The sequence below is a fragment of the Lissotriton helveticus genome, chromosome 7 (assembly GCF_964261635.1).
Source record: "Lissotriton helveticus chromosome 7, aLisHel1.1, whole genome shotgun sequence".
NCBI classification, from domain to species: domain Eukaryota; kingdom Metazoa; phylum Chordata; class Amphibia; order Caudata; family Salamandridae; genus Lissotriton; species Lissotriton helveticus.
This window is the reverse complement of record NC_136068.1, coordinates 563,674,275-563,686,730: the sequence shown is the minus strand read 5'-3', so window position 1 is coordinate 563,686,730 and position 12,456 is coordinate 563,674,275. Positions and strand designations below refer to the sequence as shown.

At 43.9% G+C, this 12,456-nt stretch overlaps 1 protein-coding gene across 6 annotated transcripts in view; it reads right to left on the bottom strand.

The window, feature by feature from the left end:
• TEP1 (telomerase associated protein 1) overlaps positions 1-12,456 on the bottom strand; it is a 1,162,857-nt gene that overhangs the window by 677,441 nt on the left and 472,960 nt on the right. For all 6 annotated transcript variants that reach the window (XM_078652640.1, XM_078652638.1, XM_078652642.1 and 3 more), the window contains one exon: positions 1,490-1,558. In XM_078652640.1, the coding sequence (XP_078508766.1) occupies positions 1,490-1,558 (69 nt within the window). The remainder of the gene's footprint in view (positions 1-1,489; positions 1,559-12,456) is intronic.

Below are 12,456 nucleotides of genomic sequence, written 5' to 3'. Positions count from 1 at the left end.
GACCCTGGAGATGGCGTTAAGTACAAGATTTTTCCATCCCTTCCTGGTCTCTCCCTTTCAACTACCCAAACTCAATCTGCTTTTTTGGGCTGAAGAGTATAAGAACATGGGAGAGGTTGATCGGCATGTTAGATCCTTCACTGGTTGGTGAGGTACTGAGGTTGCCTCTCAGTCCTCCCGGGGACTGAGAGGCAGTAGCAGCACAAGTCGTGCCGAACCTGTGACCGAGCAGGCCGAGCGACTCTCAGCACGCCTGAGGAGGCACAACTGATTTCACAAAAGGTATAATGAGACCTTTTCCAATTCTAGATGAATCTTTCTTAGAATTCAACCCTAACGTGAGGTTATCCGAACAACCCCCCCCCCCTGGTTTGTTTTTTACATAAGATACTAGGTCCTGATGAAAGCCGACTTGACCCCTTGAGGGCAACTCACGGCTGAAACAGGTCGATCTCCTTTTGGACATAACCCAGTGCGGAAACCTCCTAATCAAGTTTCCTACGCATGCCCAAACCTTTTTAACAAGGCATTTTTTCCAGTACCAATAAAAGTTTATCATCACTGGTTAACAGAAGCCTCTTTTAACAGCACAACCCCCCCCCTCTCCCTCTTCTTGATTACTAAATCACTACTCTACCAACCAGTGGTTCACCTCCTAACAACAAGGTGGAGAACCAATATATACCGCCTATCGAGCCTTGGTACGTGAATGAGGGTTTTTTATCGGCACCGGAACCAATCAAAATAAAACCCTGGTTACTCAGGACAAGTGATCCCTTCCCCCAACTGATTTTTGACTCAACAGAGGACAGGATTCTGAAGTTGGTGCTGCAAGGGAAGGGCTAAGAGAAGGTCTTAGTGCTTCCATTCCTGTTCCCACCTCCCAGTTAGATACTTGGTATCTGGTGGGGCAGCAGAGCGTAGCTCCCCACCCCAACTCCCTCATACCCTTCCTTCAAAGCTCTAATGAATTAATAAACTTGTTTAAGAAAGCAATGATAACGTTTGACTTCAGACTTGAGTTCAAGATTACTACAAATGTATTTCTAGAGGGCTAGATGAGGTCTCTCACTGGAGTTGTCAGAAGACAGCACATTGCAGAATTTGGAGTCCCACAACTGCCCAACAGCACTCCCCTTCCCTTTCATCATCTTACAAGGTGAGTGTAAGGCTTTGGTTAGCTCATTCATACAGTTCCTTTATCTAGGGAGGACATGTTTATAATTGCAGGGGCACATTTAGATAGTGTCCATGGAAGCATTTATTGGCCTTATGATCAAGAAGGATTATGGGGTGCCAGGTGAAGAGCCCAGCCCATGGAGTAAAATGGATCAAGAGTCACAGTTTTCTCCAAGCTATTAACCCTCATGCAGAATATTGTTGCATTTGTAGAAAGAAGATTTAGAGTTGTAGCAGTCTAAACAGAAGATATGAGAGAAGGGCAATGTCAAGAGATGTGACTGTGTACAAGGGAAACCTAGAACCTTACCTGAGAATTTGTTCATTGAACCCACTCAGGAAGATATCACCCCCCTGCCCTGGAGTGTCATCATTGTTCCTAAAAGAGAGAAAATCCATAACAAAAATAATTACTCCCTATTTTCCATCCCCAACTCGAGGCTTTCTTATTATGAACACTAAACATTAGAAAACCACCTAGCAAGAAAGTAACATTTCAGATACTAAAAATAGTTGGACCAGAAAATATGCAAGGAAGGCGCCCCTGCAGCGAGCTTCCTCAGATAGCCTCTGTTTCTCAACAAGTGATCCGGCACAAAGAAAAGAAAACAATCAACAGAAAAATTAGAATAGACTACTTGCTGGAGTAACACCAGTATACTTGACAATAAGCAAATCTTCCATCACAAGATTCAGGAACTCAAACCTACCTGAAAGACTGCACAGGATCACATTCCATGGCTCAGATGAGTCCTGAGGACATATATTAATCACTCATCCCTAAGCCAGGGACGCCCCTTGAAACGTATTAATTCAGTTCCTCTTGTTTCAGCCAGAAAAGGGTAACTAACTTGGTGAGGACGTTGGGAGCATGACACTACAAAGAAAGGGATACACCAACAAATGATGGACAGAATTCCGAATAAATCATACCTTCACCCCAGTCAAGAAATCTGGGTTAAATCCATCGTTCTTTTGCTCACTATGCCACCCCAGTTTAGACCCAGCCATATGCAAATCAGTCTTGACCCTGTGCCTCATGGGAACAGTCCAGACCGAACTGCCAAGCAAGGTCCTCCTTGGCCCGAAAACAAGCATCCTGGGACTGTTTTTTGGGCATTACCCTTCATCAGCCAAGCAAGCTTGAATCCAGTGGCACAGTGAGCAAGGGACTCACGTCTAGGCACACCCATCCCACTTAGGGTGAAAAGTGCTACACAAACAAGTTATAGACGGGATGCTGAATAAATTATACATTCACCCCCAGTCAAGAGATCTGGGTTATATCCATCGTTCTTTTGCTCACCATGCCACCCCAGTTTAGACTCAGCTAGTTCTATTTCCTAGATACAGTATGTGGGATTTGAATCTGTACTCTGGTTTTCTACACAGGACAGCTAGCCCTGCCAAAAAGCTTGTGATTGCTAGTCACTGTAAGGACATGCTAACATTACATTTCTACATTTCCTTCTTTTTTTTTTAAATACCATGCACCCTGCCTTGTGGACTACAAAGCCTACATAGGGGTGATTTAATAATATTTAAAAGGGTAGGTTTGACCTGTCAAAAAGCTTTATTTTGACAGGCTGAAGTGCAGTTTTTAAACTGCTACAGTCAGGATACACTAGTAGGAAGCCATATTTCCTATTCCACTGTATGGAATGGCACAATAGGTGTTCCAGTCCACAAGTGGAATTTAACTTCCAGGCCCTGGGTACACCATGTACAATATACTAGGGACTTATAGGTAAGTTAAATAATCCATTAGGAGTGAGCCAATTTGCCAGTGTTTAAAGGGAGAGCACAGGCACTATCCTACTGTTTATCAGGGGTAAAGAGTACACATTTCTAAAGCCATAAAAAATATAGGGTTCATAAAAAGGTGAAAAGAAACAAGTTAATCATGGCGAAAAAGTGGTATTCCTACACCTTCAATTGTAGGAAAATAGGTGAGCTATAAGGAACAAATGAATTACTTTCGGAAACACTCTTTACGATGAATACTTTATTTAACCACCAAATAATAATTCAACATCCCCAGGTGCCCGACTGGGCCTGGAATGTTTTCTAAGAAATGTTCCCAAGTAGCCAATAGGCAAAGCCATGTGGAGACGCACAAAAAATGTACTGCCCTGAAAGGGAAGCAACAGAGCCACGTACAAGCGCCACTCCTGTGCACTGTCCGTTTCTTATCTTTTTTCGTCTGCACCCTCAGGCATGGAGCGCTACGAAAACGTGAAGATGATAGCGTGCCAAAATGTAACTTGGAACCTTCGTATGATGATGTTTGGGAGTTTACCCCACAGAACAGGGAAGTGGGAGGGCAGTGAGAAATCTGAAATGAGATAGAGTATCCACCAGTTCAAGTGCTATCAAAGGTTAGTGACTTGCTCTTCTGATTTATACTTCTAATCACAAATTCTTCTCCTTAAGAACAGAGCCACAACAGTGGAAATCTGAGAAGTGGGCTCAGACCAGGAAGTCCATCGAGACTGAGTGCATACAATTGCCCTCCTAGTGTACCGGACAGTCATGCAGCAGTGTTTTGTGAACATGTATAAGACGCAGCCTGTCAGATGTCAAGAACTGGCACTGCCCTTCACCAGTGGTGTAGTGGTCTTGGCCCTGGTGCAATGAGCCTGATTGTCTTCAGTGGGTTGCTTTCTGGCCAGCGCACAAAAGATTTTGATGCAGAGGACTATTCATCTTGGCTGGGTCCTTTTCTGCACCACCTTCCATCCTTCAATCCAGAAAATCCTATAAAGAGCTGATCACTTGCACAATGGTCTTTCGTGCAGTCACTGTAAAAGCGCAACACCCTTATGAGGTTGAGCAAATGGAGTCTTTCCCCCTCCTTCGAAAAGGTGGGGTGGAAGCGAAATACATTAGCAAAGTGATAGATTAAAACGTGTGGAAAAAAATATTACTTTGGGTATGGCGGCCACCCGCATTCTCAGCACTAATTTGTCCAGAAAGAAGATGACAGAGCAGTTGCACCAAGAGTGCCTGCAGTTCACTCATGCAGCACGCAATGGTGATGGCAATTAGGAAAACTGTTTTGAGCATGAACAGTCTCAGTGAGCTGTTATTTATTGTTTTATACGATCATGCACGTAAGAAATGTCAACACTGAGTTAATATCCCACTGAAGCAAGCCAAATGGCTTCAGGGGAGATAAATGTTTGACCTTTGATATAACGGATCACAGCAGGTCATTTAAATATAGATGGTTGGTCAGATAAACAAAAAGACGAAAAGGGAAAACGGATAACCTTTAATTATGCAGACTGCAAGGCCTTCCTTTACCAATGATAACTAAAACAAAACATCCGAACGTTTGGCCTGCAGAGGTTTGGTATGACGAGAACCACATCAGACCGTGTACGGCGGCTCAGCCGTGAGAGTATTTCTGACTAGCCCTTTCAGTTACTCTGATTTTTATTCGAGGTTGGTAAATCCTGTCTTGACACCCTTTACACAAATTGTGTTTTTGCTGCGCAGTCTAACAGTGAATAAGTCTGCATTTTTAGAATGGACAAAAACTGTTTGGCCTTTACGGACGAACAGATTGCTGCTATTTTGGCTGGTCCATCACTGCTTGAAGGTAATCCCCTAACAGGTAGTAATACAATAAGAGAAGAATGGGAAAAATTGAGTAACTTAAAGAAAAAACACATAAGGATTGCCCTACATGGGGCTCTTATGTCTGAGTACTATCGAGCAGGCGCCTCCCCAGCTAGCTTAATAGTGAGGATTGAACCTCGTATCTTCCTGGATGACAAACAGTTCCGCCTTGACTGGAGCTATACCGCTAATAAATGTACCAGAGATTGGTTGATTCTGATAATTAGTACAGCCCAGAGGCTTAGTGAGGAGGTGCTCAAAGAGATCATTGAGCTTGAGGAGACCATCAGTCGTGATAGTAGCTTTACCAACGCAAAAGAACATCTGCAGAAAATTAAGGAGGATCTAGATGAATACAAACAGTATATGGTGACCCAGAAAATCAGAGGGTTACAGCGAAATTTACAGCGCTACACACACGAATGGGCGTTCCCCTATGTAAATGATTCACACTATCAACCTGCCCAAGAACAACAACAACATTTTGGAGGGGCAAGAAGAGGAAGGCAACAACAGCAGAGGCGGACACCATCAAACTGGACGTTTGATAACACGTCCAGCAAGGAAGAGCCCGAACCTGGACCAAGTACTAGTAGAGTGAGATTCAACCAATCGGAGTCCTCCAATTCAGATCTAAGTACATTATTGCGGAATTTTTTAGAACAGGGACAAGCTACAAACAAGGGACCGGGCCAACAAGGAAGAGGGAAGGGACGAGGCAATCGACCCCCACCCCAATGGCAAACATTCTCCCCGCGACAGACACGGAGCAGAGGGAGGAGACCAGTCTGAAAGGTATTGTGGTCAATTTATCGGATCATCAACTGACCATGAATGAAGAAAGAGTACTCAATAAAGGGTTGGGTTTTGTCCCGACACCTTCCCATGATGCTTTTAAGTGCCGAATCGAATTCCATGAGACCGTGAGGAAAATAAAGCTGAAGAAATTTTTTGCTAAACAACCTTCTGAGGAGAATAAAGGGTTTAATATTAACTTGAGGAAACCTTCCACGCTTTGCCCACCAACTGGAGCGGTCGGCCCCGAGGTGGCTGTGTTCGAGGCTAAAGTCTTGGAAGAAATTGGGAAGATTGAAAACAACAACAAAAATAATGGATTTAAGAACATGGCCAAAGGAGATTGGGAAGCTGTGAAGTCTCTTCAGAATAATAACAGCATCACAATAAAGAGCGCCGATAAAGGCGGTGCAGTAGTCATATTAAATACCTGTGACTATGAAGCTGAGGTCCATCGTCTACTAAATGTGAGAGCCAATTACCAACCCTTAAGGAAAGATCCCACTCCGGAATTAATGAAAACTATAACGGAATTGGTTGGTAATGCTAAAGAGAAGAAATGGATCAGTGCGAAGGAGGCGGAGTTCCTTATTAATAGCAACCCTAGGACTCCGGCCTTCTATATTCTTCCAAAAATACATAAGCCGGCCCGGCCTCTGCCGGGCCGGCCAATTGTATCTGGCATCCAATCTATATTGGAACCGTTATCTCAGTTCGCTGACTATTACCTTCGCGAATCTGTGATAACACAGAAATCTTTTGTCAAGGACACAATGGACATTTTAAATGTCCTAAGTGAAATGACATTCGATCCCGAGACTGAATATATAGTGACGATTGACATCGAGTCACTATATTCATGTATTCCTCAAGATGCCGCACTGGTGGCAGCAGCGCGAGCATTGGCCACACAAGAGTGGTTTTATGATGCCGCCCAGAGTTTTGTATTACAGTGTGTAGAACTGGCACTTACAAGAAATTTCTTTAGCTATAAAAATGACCTGTTCCTCCAAGTTACAGGTACATCAATGGGCGCGACCATGGCACCGAGCCTGGCCTGCATTTATGTAGGCCAGTTTGAGGAGCACATCATTGACTCTGACACCAATCCCTTCAAAGGCTTTTTGCGCCTTTGGAGGAGATATATTGATGATGTGTTCTGCATATGGTCAGGAGAAGAAACATCTCTCCTACAGTTCCTGAACTGGTTGAATACACAAGATCGTAGCCTACGGTTCAGCTGGACATACAATCGGAATAAGGCGGTCTATCTTGACCTTGATATAAAGCTGTGGAAGGAGTATTCCAAACGAGCGTACACCAAAAGCCCACGGACATAAATTTGTTGCTCTCCTATCAATCTTACCATCCGAGAGCCTTAAGAGATAATCTGCCCGTGGGACATTTTTTGCGCTACAGGAGGAATTGCTCCTCGACTGAAATATATAAAGAGCAAGCAGAAGGACTCAGTAAGAAGCTGGAAGCCAGGAACTATCTGCGCAGGGTCATTAAACAAGCCAAGAAAAGGGCTTTGAACACCCCGAGATGTGTACTTTTGGAGACTCATACCAAAGAGAGAGAGGAATGTATCCCTGTGATAATGACTTACGACCCAATGGCCACTAAGATTCGCCAATCCATCAGAAAGCACTGGTCTTTATTATCCACTTCGGATTTCAAGATGCCACCCCCACGCTTTGCATTCCGAAGAGCCAACAATCTAAAAGACAAACTGGTGCATACCAGGGTGACTGATATGTCTGAACCAGAAGCGAACACAATTCCTAATGGACATTTCCCGTGTGGAAATTGTTCAGTATGTCCTTTAACAAGCAAAACCTCTACAGTGACCCTTCAATCTGGTAATAGTTGGTCACTTGAACAGTTTAGTAACTGTAACACTACTAACGTAGTATACAGACTAAAGTGTGAGTGTGGCCTGGACTACATCGGGCTCACTACACGCAAAATAAAGCTTCGCATCCAGGAACACGTGAGCACCATAAAAAGCGGAAAACTTACCACGAAGCTAGTGCAACATTGCCACCGCAACAGACACTTTCACGTGGGTTGTCCTGGAGAGAGTAACAGGGGATGCCCAGACAATAGAGAGACGTTTAATTACAAAAGAAGCTAGATAGATATTCCAGGAAAAGAGTGAACAGAAAGGACTCAACGAACTCCTTGAGTGCAATAGGCTACGCTAGAGATGTTCTTTTGCGAAGGTAGCTACTGAATGCTATGCACTTGCAGGCCGTAAACATCATTCCGGCTAGATGCTCTAATTACCACCTAATTCAGTAAGAGAAAATATAGGTCCACAACAGGCCTTATAATAGTGTCGCACATGTAGTGGCGGAGAGTGGGGTACTAAGTGTGTAATATCAATGAAGTTTATACAGCACACACAAGTTCAACATAACCATATTATGTGTGTAATACCAATACAGTATATACAACACACATTAGTTCGAACTTTAGCAATACATAACAATTGTGACCTATGGAAACAGGGGCATCATAACTTTAAAATCCATAATAAATTGTTAATTCTTGCCTATTTTGCAACTAGATGTGTGGTCAGATATAATGTTTCTGACTAATAAAGTTACAGAATGAAAATTCGGCACTCACGGCGAAATCCCACGAGATTTCGCGTGAAAATTCAGAGAATATAGCATTCACAATAGGAGAATTACCTATCCAAGATTGCGACCATACCTGAGGTATCGATTGGATTAATATCAAGCTATATGAATAAGCGGGCCAATATCAGAGATATCCTTTTAAATAATATCTGCAGGCGAGTCGAGCATAATATTTAAACTGGCAATAATAAGAGCTTGTGAAAAGGGGCACCACGTCTAAATTGGCACATTCTATAGCGGAGGTATGGGCATGTTCAAAATGCTAATATCCAGCATCAGGACTCTCTAATTAGTATCGTGTAAATACAGAAAAACGGATTATGTTTCAAATCAATAAAGCCCATCTAAGAAGAAAGATCGAGATCCCGCGAGAACTCTACGAGATACACGGAGGGTCCTTGTATTACAGCAACTCGGGACCCATTCTAATATGGCGTCCGGAAACACGTGACTCAGATAACCAATCAGGCAGTGCGAAAATCGGCACTAGACACGCTAAATGCAATAGCTGATGAGGGTGCTAGTGTTCCAGGGCTGAGTGCACACCGGACTGTTCTCCTCTATTGGTAACAACTTAAATGGGGCGCGAGGGGGCCTCTTGGGTGCATCTTTGATGAGAGATCTTCAAAATTACAGGTACAAGACGTGTCTTTTTAAATGTAACCCTGATCTTTTGATGTTTGGTCTAGCATCAGTAACGAAGGGAGACTGGACCAAGCTCACCAATGGGGGCTGTTATCCTTTTAAAATCCTCTTTGCTGGTATGAGAGGCAAGGTTCATTGAAGGGTTAATTATTTCCTTCTTTGCAGCATTACGCTGTTTTTCTGCGCAGAATAGCATTGTGAATTGAACAGGGTAGGACAGCAGGTAACCTCGACTCTGTATGTTTTATGTTTTACTACAGCGCGCAAAGCCCAGTGTCCTTTGCAGTGGCATTGAAAGTGGTTTGCCCTGAGGAAATTGCCTGATAGGTACCAAGGCAATGAAACATGTTGGCTGTAAGTAGGGTGTTAATCGATTGGTAGTATTCACATCTTCCTTTTTTATCGTTCATATATGTACCGTATGCAACAAGAAGGAACACCATTAAAGAAATTGTCCCAGTTGCAGAATATATTATATGTTAATTTTTGAATGTTGTATGTTGTGTTACATATAATTTGTGTTCACTGCACCACTCACTGTCTTTTCTTTGGGTTTAGGACACGTTTCCGTTATAGCTTGATGGCACCAATGATGAGAACAGGGCCATCCTGGCGAGTACCAGCCAGAGGCCCCATTGGTGGTGCGCCCGTGAGGTGCCATCTCGCTTTCTCACCTTTTTTCTGTTGTTACACTAGGTGAATGTGGGTTTTTTATTTGTTTAAGTCTGTCTATCAGAGTTGGGCTATTTTTAACAGTGGCAGCAGACTGAGACATCCCCTACTCTAGATTCATTGTAAGAAGAGAGGTATGTTGTAATTTATGTACAACCAGCGATGCCTGCAGATCTTTATATGGTATGGTAACTGCCTTGAACACTAGGACAATAGTAGTTTGTTGACATATTGAGTGGAGGGCGTCCTAGTTGTTTGTTTCCCTCTTTGCTCCTACCTTTTTTCCCTTTCTGAGAACCACATCAGGCAAATAGTTTTTGGCCAGTAGATGGACCTTGTTGATCTGCAAGTCAGGCAGCAAGGATAACACTGAGTATTGTGACCGTCAGGACGAACACATTCAAATATCGCCAATCAATCTCCAGGCATGGAGCTGTAGGCTCCTCCTGAATTGGTCTCTGAATCGGAGAGCAAATGCTCATGCTCAGGCACTCCAGATACAATACTCTCTTAGCCCAGTCTGGGCCTATTAAGATGACTTTGGCATGGCCTGTCCTGACTTCTCAGAACTTGCCGCAGGAGAGGCATTGGAGGAACACACATACCGGAGAACAGTGTTCCATTGCAGTCAAAATGTGTCTACAAGTGACTCAACTCTAAGAAATTCCAGTGCAAAGTAGTTTTGACAATGCACGTTCTTGCCAGTGATAAACAGATCTAACCAGGACATGTCCCACTAATAGAAGATGTCCCTTGCCACCTGACGGTAGAGACACCACTAGTGGTCCACCAGATGACGTTTGCTTAGCTCATCTGCTCGGGTATTCAGAGACCATGCTGATTGTCTAACAAAAATATGTTGTACTGGTCCAGCCACCTCCCGGGAGATATGGCCTCCTGAACAAGGTCCAATTGACCACTTCACCCTGCTTGTTGCAGTACAACATAGCTGTTGTGCCGTCTATGAGGACCTGCACCAGTCTGCCCTTGATGGATGGCAGGTATCCATTCAGGACCAGGCAGATTTTCCTAAGGTCTAAAAGGTTGATGAGGAGCTAGGTCACAGCTGGAGAAAAAAGGCCTCCGATGTCTACTTCTCCCAGGAGACACACCCCTTCCCCCCCTCACTCCCAAGTTCAACAGTGATGCATCTGAAATGACTGAATGCCAGTTGTGGAAGTATTGGCACTTGTCAGCCACCACAAAAAATACCAAGCTGTCTCCTGTGAGATCTGGATGGAGCCTGCAGGGAATCCCTGGTGCAGGACCTACTGAAACACGAGGTTCCACTGCAGGCACTGTGTATACCATCTGACATTTGGGAACAAGAGAGAATACACAAGGCGAGGAGTCGAAGTCACAAGGCAAACCACAATGACACCCTGAATTGAGCCTGAAAAATTGGGATCATTGCCCATAATCAGTATAGTGGGGGCAGGGTGGGGAAAAGTTATCCGAATCCTCGTCATCTTTAGTGTCATGGAACATTTTGCATACCCTGAACCATGTCAGAACCAGAACCAGAACCAATAAAGGTCACAATCCTCTGATATTAATGGCACAAAGATAGAGGCTGAGGATTTGTATCTGGGGACAATGTGGAGCCCGTTCCTAGGTCGCACCAGAGATCTAGGCGTCAGCAAGGAAGGAAGTGGCACGGACCCTGGGGCTGGAGTGGAAGTATGAACATGTGGTGGACTGTCTCAGCACCAGTTCCCACAGAGTCAAATTGACACCAAGAGAGGACTTGAAGGTGGAAATTCAAATCGAGCACCTTGAGGCCCAAAGGTGCACCAGAGGAACCCGAAAGCATTTGAAAGAGCTGCAGCATTGCCTCCTTGAAGATTGTGATTTGGGGTCGACAATAGTCTTGGGCACTCAGGTCCCACAGGGTCTAATCGTTGGACAAGATCGGACTCAGAAGACACTTGTGGGGGTACGATGAGGGTTTCTGGTCTTCAGTTAAAACCAAATATAATCAAAGGGAACATTTGTTTTTCAGTAGAAACAGAACACACCAGATTTTGCTGCACTTGCTCGAGCCTTGGTAAGACACTTACATGCTCTTAAGACCATCCACATGGTGCCCACACCCTCAGGACCTGCTTTCAATAGGGTTTTTGGAGCATGGCTTGGGGTTTGGCCCACTGTTCACGCAACATTGCTGTGTAGTGGCCAGCAGGTTTGCACAGTCCACAAAGTCACTGTGCATACAGATGCCTTCAAAATCAATGTCCTATCATACAACCTTAAGAGTTTTAGATACTGATCAGGAGGATCATCTAAAAAGTATGTCCATAGGAGCCACATTCCCTCTTACAGGAGGAATAGGGGCATTATCATGAACATTTCCGTACACAAATGCAGCATCCCAGAAGGGGGTCCATGCACTGGTTTTGTAGAAACTGTGCTGCCTGCTTTGCATATATTTGCTTTGCATATATTAACTAATAAAATCTATGAGTTAGTGTAGGGCCCATACACAGTACAGCTCAGCAATATCAATAGGCAGCTAGGGCTCTATGTTCCTTGTATGTGCTTCTGACAGCACAATTTCAGCAAAAGCACTTGTAAGGACCAATTCTGAACGTACACACGGATATAGAACATGTTCAGGATACAGTCACAGCATTACCAAGTTCAACATATATTCCTACTGCTGCTAAATCAAAATGAAGCTTGGACTCCGAAAACAAGGTTTGACAACCTAGCAACATCTTCCTTATAAAACCCACTGACTGAATTTAGAAGAATGCATTGTGCAGTGCCCGATAACAATGCAAAATGCATATAATAAAGAAAAGATAAAGAGTTTGATTTATGTGTTGGCTGCAGAGAGAAATGAATGGATGTAAGCATGTAGAAGTGGCACTTATATGTGGATCCACTCCAT